Raw genomic sequence first — 12,475 nt, forward strand, 5'->3', positions numbered from 1 at the left:
GGGGTAAGAGCAGGCAAGGGGTCTGGCTGGGATGGGGTGGGGGAAGGAAAGGGGTCTGGCTTCTGGCTGGGATGGAGTAAGAGCAGGCAAGGGGTCTGGCTAGGATGGGGTGGGGGAAGGCAAGGGGTCTGGCTTCTGGCTGGGATGGGGTAAGAGCAGGCAAGGGGTCTGGCTGGGATGGGGCAGGAGCAGAGGGTCTGGCTGGGGTGGGGGTGGGGGTGAGGGCGGTATCTGTCCCAGTCCTGTCTCCTGTTCTGACACCTCATTCATCACAAGCCGTAAGGAAGCCATTAGCATGGGGGGGGGGGGTGGAGGCTGCAGCTGCACAAGGGTCTGGCCCAGCCTGCCCCCCTCCCCCTCCTGTATACTCTGGGAGCCAGAGAGACGATGGGGAAGAGCTGCTGGAAAGGTCTCTTGGCCCCTGCAGGTAAAGGACATTCACTCAAATGTTCACAGGCATATACGTGCCATGAATACGTGTACACACATGTACACATGCCCCACGTACCCAGGCACACCCGTGACTGTCCCCACCAATGCTCATATACGCCTCTGGCACACACCCACTGACACACTCCCACTGGAGTATGCTGCAGGGACCACCCCCGCCCCACGCACCGATGGTGAACTCGTCGAAGGTGATAGCTGTGGCGTTGTGGCCCAGGGCATTGCTGACACTTATCGAGACTTTGTACTTGATGGTGGAGAACAGGTGCATGTAGCGGATGTGGCAGCGGTTCTTGAGGGCTGGGTCCTTCTCACAGACCATAATTTTGGAGCCATGCCTGGGGAAGGGTGAGGCCCAGGCACTGTTACCAACATCAAGGGTCAGATGGGGCAGAGGCTGGGAGAAGGTCAAGCCCAAGGCTGGGCTAGGGTCTGGACGAGGGCACGGTGGGTGGCTGGAGGAGAGGTGAGAGGTCAGGGCTGGAACCGGGTCACAGGCAAGTCTACTCACAGCACGGTCACATTGAAGGTGTTGGGGATGTAGGTGGGAGTGGGCAGATGCCAGCTGCAGTAGAAGCCCTTGGGGTAAGTGTTGGAGCGGCAGCTGAGCACGGGCTCCCGCGGCGGCACTGGGGGGTGAGGACAGCACGGTCAGGGTGTTCTTGGAGCCCCTAGTCCCCTGCACTAGTGTGGGGACAGGTGGGCCCCAGGACCCCAGCTCTCCCCCTTCAAGCCATCAGCTATGCCAGAGGTTGGGGAGGGGTGGCTGTCAGCGAGGCTCTGAGGCTTCCCAGGCCGCAGAGAGCCAGATGTTTAATTAAAGAAAAACAAGGGCTCTATGAAGAGGGAGCCCCCCCCACCTGCTCAATGGAGGCGGGAACTGCGGGGAACAGGGGGCTGCGGGCCTCAGCTCATCAATCACAGGGTGGAGGTGATGTCTGGGGGAATCGGCCCCAGCCCCACATCTCCTGACACGTTGTGTCCATTCACAGAGAAAAACTGTGCAACAGAGGCTGCGGGGGTGGGGGGCAGGGGCTGTCTTGACTGGGTCCTCTGGTTGCTGGAATAATCAGGGTGCACTCCCTGGAGAAGAGTCATCCCAGGCTTCCCCCAGTAGAGACTAAGAAACATGAGGACGAGCCTGGCGGTCCACAGGAACACAGCACTGTATGCACATGCGTATCCGGGTGTAGGTGTCTGCATGCACGGGTATACGTGTCACACGTGTCTCTGCGACACGAACGACCCACGATGGAATGTGGGTACATATACAGGAGTATCTAGTGCATGGCTCAGAATGTGTGTTCACATATGACTGCATGTGTGTGCATGTGCCTGTTGAGAGGAAGCTACTATTCCCTTGCTGTATACGTCACCCAAGCCCTAGCCCCCAGCTCCTCCACCACAGACCCTTTAAGAAGCCCTTTACTTGGTTAGCAGCAGCCTGCAATTCAGAATGCGGAGTCCCAGAGAGGGACAGAGACCTGCCTGGGGTCACACAGCCAAGCCAGAGCTGGGACCAAACCCCAGGATGGGGATACCACCTACATGACCACATTACACACTTGGGAAGTCCTTTCTGCTATCTAACCACACTTCTTGCTGCTGTGAGCACTTAGCCCAGCTGTCCCACCCTCAGGCACTGGGTAAGGCGTGAGGACAGCCGGCTCAGGTTCCTGGAAGGAGGCAGCTTCTGTGATCTGACCCAGGCAAGGAATGTCCGTCAGTGGCTCCAGGGACACTGACACCTCCCTCCTGTGTCCCCCCCCTCCGCCCCACCCCCTGCCTGACAGGTGGACAGGAAATGGGAGGGGGGCAGTTCAATAAGCCAGGGACTGTGAAAGGGGGAGTACATGTCTATGCTTGTCGAGTGGCCATGGTGACACATGGGGAACTGTGGGCTTTCATCCACAGTGTACACGTGGTTGTGACTGACTCTGATTGCATGTACATGTCCAGTGTGTGGGAAGTATATGTGTATCAGGGCCAAACCCCCAGGGCCCAATCTGGCTTTGCAGCAGGAGAGATGAGAGGGTCAGAGAGGCATCTGGGAAGCTTGGGTGTATGTAGCAGCTAGAGTGGGCTATGCTGTGGGCAAAGGTGGCTCTATGCCCCAGGCCTGCAGGGGAGAGCCAGAGCCCAGCTGAGCCCCCACAAGGGGCAACCTGCATTCCATCCACTGCTGTCTGCCTCCCCTGGGGAGCCTTCCTGGCCCTGTGTCCATCTTGTGTCTGTTCCATGTTCATACTGTGTGCCTCTCATATCCCTTCCCTATCTGCCCAGGGACACAGAGGCATGGGGGTGGGGTGGGGGATGGCCAAGGACACAGGAAGTGCCTTGTGGGGGCCTGTAGGCCAGGCCAGAGTTGGCAGCCACCCCAGGAGAAAAGGACATTCCGAGGTCGGCTGAGAAGCCTCCACTCCCCCCTCCTGCCACCACCCCTCCCTTAACCCCAGCTTCAAAGGAGAAGGGTGCTGGGGGTGGGGTGGGTACTGAAGTCTGCAGAGTCAGCTCCTTGCTGCCTGGGACTCTTTGGAGGGCAGAGCGGGCCATGGCACTGGACTCACAGGCCCCCTCCACCAGCCAGCCTCCCCACTGACTAGTCCCCTCCATTTCCCCTGACCATCCTCCCCCCTGAGACCAGCCTCCCCCTCAAACCAGTTCCTCTCTCTGACTGGGCAGGTCATGGGGGACCGGGGGGCCAGGCAGGGCTTTGTCTGTCATCTGGCTACTCCTGCCTGGCCTTGGGCCCTGAATAGGGAAGGGCTTGGGTTTCCTGACAGGGACCAGGTTTCTCAGAGGGAAAAGGAGGAAAGAAAAACAAAGAAAGGAAGAAAAGGAGTAACTTGCTGCAGCTGGAGCCCAGCTGAGGGGCCGGGTGGGCGGAGGTGGGGGTGCTGTGAGAGACCAAGTGTGAGGTTGTGGGACCGTGTGCGATCAGGCCTGTTGTGAGCATGCTGCAAGATGGGGAAGAAGCGGTTTTTAAGACATGGCAATTGTGAGGCTGTCGTTGTGAACTCTGAGAGGCTTCATGTGTGTGACTGCAACCCTGGGCAGTTGTGTAACCATGCAACTGGCTGTGTGTGACTGCACACTGCATTTGTGTGTGACTCTGGGCAGGCTGTTTGATTTCAAGACTGCCTGTATGGGTATGGCCGAGGGGCGGTGGTACTCTCAGAACATGTGGAAGTCCGCCGTCGCGTCTGAAGCACAGGGACGGCACGACCACACACCTGAAACACCATACAGGAGATGAAGCTTAAGCCTGAACGTATTTTTCAAACTGTGGGTGTGGGAAAGTGCCCAGAATCCCAAGTGTGTCCACACATATGAGCCGAACACCATGTGAGAACATGTTAGAGGCTGTATGTGAGCAAAAACTCATGTGGGTACGTGTCAGTCATTCTCTGGGCATACAGACGTATTCCTGGATGCCCAGGCAGCCCAAGTTGCCCCTTGTGGGGGCTCCTGAGATGCCCACGTGACTGTGGCAGCCTGTGGCAGGATGACCTCAGGTCCCATGCGGGACCATGTATGCGTGTGCATGTGTGCGTGTGCCCCCGCTGGCCCAGGGTTTGTTTGTTTTCCTCCTAATTGGCTTGTTTTTCCATGTCCAGCCCACCAAACCGCATGTTTTTCCTCTCACCTCGCCAGCCTGCCTGGGCTGGAGCCCCCGGCACGCATGAGGCCTGCCGGCCGGCCCAGAGAGAAGGAGGGGCAGGCTGCCCACACCCCTGGCCAGGCCAGATCGGGTTGGGCGGGGCAGGGTGACCCTTCCAGCTTCAGCCCTGCCCAGGCCCCACCCATACTCCTCCTGTCTGGCATCAAAGCCCTTGGCCTGTCCCAACCTTATCTCATGATGTCTCTCAAGGCACCCCAACTTCTGGCTTCCCAGATGCCCCTCTCCTGCCTCCCACCTGTCTTTTTTCCCCCCAGACATCTTCATCCACAAGCTGCTCTTTCCTTCTCAGCCAAACAGAGCTGAGGGGGAAGCAGTGCTGAACCAGGGGTTCCAGAGTTCCTGTCCTGACCAATCAAATACAGATATGTAAAAACTGGACAAGGAACCGTCCATTTAAAATCAGTAAATCACTCTGATTTGTTTTAGCTTAAAATCAGAAAGACACTGAATCAGCAGCATCTAGTAAACAAAAGGATGCTACTAAAGGTAACCTGGTGATCCTGTTTCCTAATGTGGGCGGTCCTTTCATCATCCTGGGCGCAGGACTCCTCTGAGCTGTTTGTGAGCGGAGGGCAGGAAGGTGGACTGGGAGAAAGCAGTTCAGGGATCAGTTTGGTTAAGGGGACTTTCAACAGCATATTTTTATGATCAGTTTCCCTTGGAAATAGAAACATGAAAATCTTATATGTTTAAGATAAATATTAAATAATTTTTGGCTTGAATGACTCACAAATCAGGGATATCTTTGTCCTGTCCTCTGAGCGCTGGCTAGAAGAATAATTTGATATTGAGTGTTGCCAAACCCAGTCTCTTGTTACTAATATAAAGTGACTGAGACGATCATGATTAATGTCCCCTGCTCCTCTGACCAGCTCTTTAGAAGGAAATAAGGCAACGAGAGATAAGTACCTGTTACTAATGCTATAGCCAATTCATGGCCAGTTCTCCTCTGACAGGCAGGGTCTGGGGAGTGGTCAGCACTATAAAGGGTCTGGGGTCTGGTCACAACGGGGCAGCTGTGGGCATGTCCTGTGGGTACAGACTACAGACATCATTTCTAGACCCAATTTCCCTCCAATGACCTCTGAAAGATCAAGTCATTAGGAATAGGGCCCAGGGTCACCAAGGCCCAGCCATCATGGCCAGCCTTGTCCTAAGGACTTCAACGACTCAAATTGAGAAGACAGGGGTGTCAAACTGGTCTCATCCTTCTTCCATGGCACTTTTCTGTGTGTAAGGACATGGGGCTAGGTTGAGCGTTCCACGTCAACAAACCTCGTGGTGGGCCAGGGAGAACTCAGGTAAGCTGGTCCTGTATTTCTCAAGCTGGCCGACGGGGGTCATTCCACCCTTGGCTTGCACCTAAGACCCTTGGATATGATTGCCATCTTTTCAGTTTAAACACAGGAAGGCTTTTTTGTGTGAAAAGGAATATCCCCACCAAAACATATTTTCACCCCTCCTCTAACCCCACCGGTGGGTCAGTGTTTTGTGGATGACCATGAGCAACCAACCAATGTTCGGTCTAACATTTCTCATGGTTGTCCATACCAATCTCCTGACAACAGGGAAAGGGCCTGCTCCCAGGTCCTTTTGGCCTGATGTCTCAGCAGGAGGCATCAGGTCCCAAGCATCTCCTCCTCTCAGCAGCTCCCAGGGAATAAAGAAACCATCCTCAGAAAGTGGGGTGCATCCCCCAAATGGGATGAGGCCAGAGAAACGTGAATCTTTCACTCAAGGAGAAAAGAAATGGAACTATTTTCAGAATATTCTGTTGGTGGGTGCCTGTCCAGCTGACCCTCAGCAACACTGATAAGCTCCTCATTGCAACTTCTCCAAACCTGTCTTCTGAATCACATTCCCTTTTCCCTCTACCTTCCTGTTGGCTCCTTCTTATCTCTTTTTGTGGCTCACTTCTCTCCATCAACCCTTTATAAAGTGATGGTCTTCAGGGCCCAGTTTTGGATCCTCTTCTCTTCTCATCCCAGAGTTCTCTCCCTTGGCCATCTCACCCCCTCCGTGGCCTTTCTCATCCCATCCTCAGCCCAGGCCTCTCCTGAGTCCCAGACCCTCAGATCCACTGGCTACAGCCATCAGTTCCCATTGTCCCCTGAGGACCCCAACCCAACATATCTACAGCAGATGGCAGTGAGGCCCTAACAGATCCCTGGCCCATACCTACTGCCCTCTTCTGTAGTTATATGCCTAAGAGCTTTCATTGGTCACTAAAATCTGCATTGCCTGCTGAGGCATCAGGCCAAAAATGCGGGGGGAATTAAAGCATCCCCACCCCCACCCCGGTAGACTCCTTCAACCAAGGATGGGCAAGAATCAGTATATAAGCTTCTGAACTCCCTCACCGCCCAGGCGGGAGAACTCCCAGGTACATGTTCTGCCTGGGCTCTCAGAGTTCTCACAGGGCGAAGCTGCAGTCGCCCAGAAGATAACTGGATAACTCCGTCTTTGTTGGTCCCCTTAACTTCCTTTTTCTAGCACTTTCTCATTTCCTTACGGCGTTTCTGACACCTGACAAATAAACTACTTGCATATAAACTCTCATCTTGGGATCTGATTCTAGGGAAATCCAAAATAAGATGACTTGCATACTATTGTCCAAACAGAACACACTATCTTTTTTTTTTTAAGTAGGCTCCACTTCCAACGGAGCCCAACACAGGGCCTGGACTCAGGACCTTGGAATCAAGACCTGAGTGGAAATCAAAGTCAGACGCTGAACTGACTGAACCACACAGGTGCCCCCAGAACACACCATCTTCTCCTCCACTGACCCTTCCACCTTGCCTCTGTTGCAGGGATTGGTAGCACTAGCCATCCTGACCCCTCCTGCTCTCTACGCTCCTGTCCTCTCTACCTCCAATCCACCACCAACTCCTGGAGGTCCAACCAGTGAGGGACTCCATGCCCTGGTCCCTCGTCCTCATCATCTCCCCTGCATCCAGCAACAGCCTCCTTCCTGCCCTGGCATTGCCGCCATCCAACCTGTCTCTCTTCACTACCATGAGAAGGATCTCTTAAGAACATGATGACCCTGCTCAAGTCACTCCCTAGCTTGTAGGATCATGATTTGCCCCATCCCCTCCTTTAGCTCCCTTCCCCCATTTACACCAGCCCAAGTGGCCCTTTCATACCCTTCCAGCCTCTGAGGCCTATAGTCACACTTAGCTCTCTGCCAGAAGTGACTTTGTCAATGTATCCTCCAAATTTCCCAATCTCCGTGTGCCCCCCACTCCAGGAAGTGTTCTTTCTTCCCTGGAGCCTCCCAGAGTACCTGTTCCTCTACCTGCATAACCAGCCCCTGTGAGAGCACACAATGGAGTGGGGTCGCTCCAGCTTGGAGCTGTGACCGTAGGATTCTTCCCTACCAGCCCCGGAAGGATCACGCCCTGCTAGCCCTCCTCTGCCCATCTTGTCACAGGGAACATGATTTCTGGATCTCACAGACCTCCGCGGGTGAGGTGGGGGTGGGATACATGTGCAAAATGCCCAGGGTCTGGACTCTGTGGCAAACACTGGGCTCAGAGGTCAGAAGAAAAGGCTTGGATAGGACCAGAGGGCAAGGATCAGCGTGCTGCAGCCCCCCCCCTCCCCCAAAGGAAGAGGACTTGATCTGAGCCAAGGGTCTAAGCCTCACTGACAATCCTCTTGAGTGAAGTGGGGGGCGGTCAGATGAGGGGTTGGGAGCAACACTTACAGCCCACATGTAGGAGGACTTGGTGGCGCAGGTGCCAAGAGTCACGGTGGAAGCAGGCGTAGAGGCCACTATGGCCCAGTTCCAAGCCATGGAGCACAAGCTGAGAGCCGTTGAGCAGGTCAGGGGCCAGGTCTGTCCCATTTACCCTCCATGTGACTGCTGCATCCCAGTTTGCTGTCCCACATGGCAGAGTCACATCTGAACCTAGGCGCTCGTACTGCACGTGGGGTGCTTCTGTGGGGGGCAGGGAGAGCACAGGGCAAAAGTGACAGGTCACAGCCCTGCCCAGCACCACCAGGTGAATGTGCATAGATGAGAGCCTCTGAGTGCAAAGTCTAGGCCAAGAGGCTCTGTGTCTGATGGTGTGAGTGTCAGGAGATGAGCTTTTAAAATTTATCTCTGGCTGTGAGCGTCTCAGAATGTGTGTGTGTGTGTGTGTGTGCGCGCGCGCCCATGTCTACGGATTTTGTGTGTGAATGGGTGATCTTCGGTGTGTATGTGTGTGGGAGAAAGTTTGTGTAGAGTGCTGGGAGGGGTTAAATCTCAGTGAAGACCCAGTTCACCTCCAGTCACTAGGTCCTGCAAGAGGTTTTCTTGACCCCCGTGACCCTAACCTCTTGCCACCTAGAGGCCCAGCCCTAACCACTGATATCTGCTACCCAGGCAAGCTGGAGCTGAGGGGCCCTACTTCTGGACTCCTTTCTCTGTCTCTTGTCCCCATCTTTGTCTCCTGTCCTGCCTCTCTCCCTCCCACTCTGACCGCCCTGACAAGCTGCCCCTAACCTGCCCCCGCTTCCACCATCCAGGGCTCGGGCAGCAGCAGAAGGGAGATCCAGGATGGGAGCCCTAGAGAACTCCTGGCAGCTATCAACTTTGTGAGACAGGAACTGCTGCGATTGGGGGGCGTGCAGGGGAGTGCTGGGGCCGAGAGAGCTCTCTGACCGTTCCTCTCCTGCCCCCAGGAGGGGCCTGTCAGAGCCAAAAGCAAACCCCAGCCCTGGCCTCGGCAACCCAGGCGTGATGGACTGAACCCAGGAGACTGGAGTGGAAGGGTGGGAGGGATCACCTGTTGAGAGGCAGCACTAGGTGGGGGAGGTGAAGAGGACACAGATCTCCAGAGGAGGGGCAGGCATGCAGAGCTGGGTGATGCGAATCGAATCTCCTCATTCCTCATCCTGCCCCCCAAGCCTGGAAGGACAGATGCTTCCCTGGTCTTGGCCAGATCTGTGGAGTGAGGGTGGAAGGGGAAGAGTGCAAAGTGGGGGGGGGGGGGGGCGGGGGGGGGGGGGGGGGGGGGCTGCGGAATCCCTCGTTAACACTCGCTTACATCTCCCCTCCGGAGAGCCACCCTGCTGAGTTGGGGGATTTTCAGAGGCAATTCCTGTTAACAAGCCAATTAACTTGGGCCAGTGGCCTCTTAATTAGACTTGTTAACACCACCAGGACTGCAGGGGGTAGGGATCCCCCTATGCCACCAGCCACCCCGCTCCCTCCGTCGCAGCCCCCTCCCCAGTACTGCTTTTCTCTGTGCTGGAACATCTGTCCCTGTTTGCTGCCTCTGTCACTCTTCCTGTGCCAGGTTCTCTCCGTGTCTTCAGGTTTCTCTCCCGCTGCCTGCCTCTGTCTTGCCCCTCTCTGAGCCTCTCGATCCCTGTCCCCCGTTGGAGGAGAGGGAAGCAGGAAACCCAGCCAGCCTTGACCACTGGTCTGTGGGGCCTGGGACCAGCCAAACAAAGGATGAACGGCAGAAGGGCGGTGGCTGGGGGCCTTGGAGGCCACAGCTGTGAGGCAGGACCAGAGACTGAATGGGGGCCTCCCCCTGACCAGAGGCCCAGTGTCCAAGGCTCAAGCCATAGAGCTCCCCCAATCCACCAGCCCTAGCCATTGAGCCCCCCTCCAACCTCCCCTGTCAAAACCTGGAGCTTCCAGGAAACATGCCAAGCCCCTCTCTCTGAACCCTTCCCCCCCCCCCCCCCCCACTAGCACAGACTCTGCATCCAGCTGCCTGAGGAGGAGGCTGAAAACTGACCGTAGGGGAGGGGGTGTGGCCACCATGGTCCCAGCAGCAACACGGCAACACTGACCAACAGCAGCTCAGAACTAACTTGGACCCAGTGTGGTTCTTTAATACTGTGGGGCAGGTACAGCCACCCAAGAGCACAACAAATATAATGACAATGGGATAACGCTCCCAAATCACCCTGTCTGCCTCACAAAGGAAACAGAAATGCAACGTGACAATGACAAACCAACAATGTAAGGGCAGGGCAGGAAGGAAGACATGACAACGCAATGACAGAAGACAACTACAGGCCACAATGCAGAGGTAGAGGGGGCAACATGACATGACAATCACGCAAGACACACACTGTCACAAATGCTACAGTAACACAACAACGGCAATATACACACAGCCGTGCAACAGCTCCAGAGATGGCAATGATTTAATCCTTTGTCTCTGGACAGCTCTCCTCCCGCCCCGTGGGTGCCCCTACTGATGTGCTGTCCATTTCGGAAATTAAATCAAGCGGCAGGGGGAGGATGGGGTTCTTGGCCTTGACGCGGTGACAAATGCTCCAAAGGAATCAGCTGTGAAAAGGTTGTTAGAAGCCAGTATGAGAGACAGAGACAGGATGAGGTCATGGACATGGAGAACACAGAAGGACAGAGCTGACGGCTCCCTCACACCTGTGCACACGGGCTCACATGGGGACCACATGCCGGAAACAGTCCCCCCGGGCATCCTAAGCAACTTCACATGGCCACACACACAGGATGAGGACAGTCACCACAAGAAGAACAAACACACACAGAACAACTGTCCACAAGGTCACAGTTACACAGGGAGCCGGTCCCACTTCAGGGACGGTTAACACCTAGTACAAGATGATCACACGCATGCACAGGGAGGGAATGTCACCCAAAGGCACACTTACACATAAGGGCACAGTCTCCCAGCAGGGAGACAACTGAACAGGGACACAGACATGCAAAGAGACAGAAACAGAGAGAAACTATCAAACCACCACACAGGGTACAGTCTCGACCACAAGGACAAAGCCCCACAAAGAGCATGGTCACACATAAATAGATAATGTCACACACAGGGCACAGCCCCCAAGAATACAGTCACACAGAGAAATGCATCCAAACAGGGACATGGTCTCATCCACACAAGAACACAGCCTTAATGGACAAGGACAGTTAGACACTCTCAGAGATGCAGACTTAACGCTCAAGCCCCTGGTCACACGTGCTCTGCCTTTACCCGTAATACAGGGCAGGGGCCAAGCCGGTGGGAATGGCCACTGGCAGGTCCAAGCAGGTGAGATCAGCACACAAGCCCAAGACAGACTGACTGCAGGCAGGGGTTAATGGGCTGGCCTGGTGGTCCTTTCACTCCTTGCCCACTGGGGAGTAGCCCTGGGGTGGGCTAGGCCCTTTCCGGGTCTCAGTGTCGGTCTCTCAAGGAAGAAGGCACAGGAGCCTTGACTCATTGCCCTCCTTGAACCCACAGCCTTGAGGGTGGCAAGGTGTGCTCTGCGCCTGGGCCCCAGAAGTGCCCCCACCCTCTCTGCCTCTAGCCAACCCAGCCAAGGGTGGCGGGGGGCAGGACCCATCCAAGGGGAGAGCTCCCTACACCTCAGAGCGTGTTTGAGGAGTTTCGAGGTCAGACCTTATGCTGATGTAGCCATGTGAGGTGTTGCCTCAAATGCAGTTTGAGCGCTGGTGGTCAAGTTAAGAGCGCACCTGCTTCCCAGCAGGGGGGCAGCTTCTTGCTGTGTGGGCTGCAGTAAGAACTCAGCCCTCCCTGGACAAATGGTAGGGGGAAGGCAGGAGGCTGCCAATGGTCCAGCCTGACTGACCAATCTCTGCCTCGTCCAACCATTCCAGCTGACTGACTTATCCCCTTCCTTAGTGTGTCAGCCCTCTCCCACTGCTCACCCTGCCCGTCCCCACATCTTGTTCTCAGTCTACCATCTCTGTCTCCATCTTCCTCTAGGATACGGGAACGTAGTCTTGGCCTCTGTCACTCTCAGTGCCTTCCACTGCACCCCCACAAACCCCCATTTCAAATGAGATCCCATTTCAAAGACACTATACAGGGCCCTACACCTAGCTGCCCCCAACTCCCATCCCACCTGCCTGTACCCTACACCCACTCTAGCGGGAAGAGGAATGGATCATCAAGCCAAAGATACCATCAGCACGAGACCACGTGGAGTGACTGGAGGACTGTGTAAGACATCAGTGGGTCACCCAGCATATCAGTGTCATAGGACTCATGGGTGTTCGTGTGTGACAATGCCAGGACATGCCGGTGTGTGGTCTTGGGTGGACACACACAGCTGTGTCCAGGAGGGCTCATGCTCGGCTCTGGGTGGGGGTCAGCAGGGAACACCACCCTGCCCCCCAGAATCCTCTCCTCCAGCACTTACCTTGAGGACTGTGTCTCTGGGTGTAGACAACGGCGGTGGCAGCAGCGAGCACAGCACAGCAGGCCCACGGGACAGGGGCAGCCATCTGCTGGGAGAAATGGGGGTGGCGGGGGAAGGGGCAGCATCAGCCCAGGCAAGAACCTCCTGGGGAGCCCCTCCCTGTTTTCCGGCAAGACTGGGAGATCCCAGCCCTAG

At 55.7% G+C, this 12,475-nt stretch overlaps 1 protein-coding gene across 2 annotated transcripts in view; it reads right to left on the reverse strand.

Annotated features, from left to right (window-relative positions):
* Positions 1–12,475, reverse strand: part of CNTFR (ciliary neurotrophic factor receptor) — a 38,292-nt gene that overhangs the window by 5,628 nt on the left and 20,189 nt on the right. For both annotated transcript variants that reach the window (XM_044920517.1, XM_021691375.1), the window contains exons 3-6: positions 12,281–12,365; positions 7,842–8,075; positions 959–1,076; positions 619–785 (exon numbers count right to left, since the gene is read on the reverse strand). In XM_044920517.1, the coding sequence (XP_044776452.1) occupies positions 619–785; positions 959–1,076; positions 7,842–8,075; positions 12,281–12,365 (604 nt within the window). The remainder of the gene's footprint in view (positions 1–618; positions 786–958; positions 1,077–7,841; positions 8,076–12,280; positions 12,366–12,475) is intronic.

Source organism: Neomonachus schauinslandi, chromosome 13, assembly GCF_002201575.2.
Source record: "Neomonachus schauinslandi chromosome 13, ASM220157v2, whole genome shotgun sequence".
NCBI classification, from domain to species: Eukaryota; Metazoa; Chordata; class Mammalia; order Carnivora; family Phocidae; genus Neomonachus; species Neomonachus schauinslandi.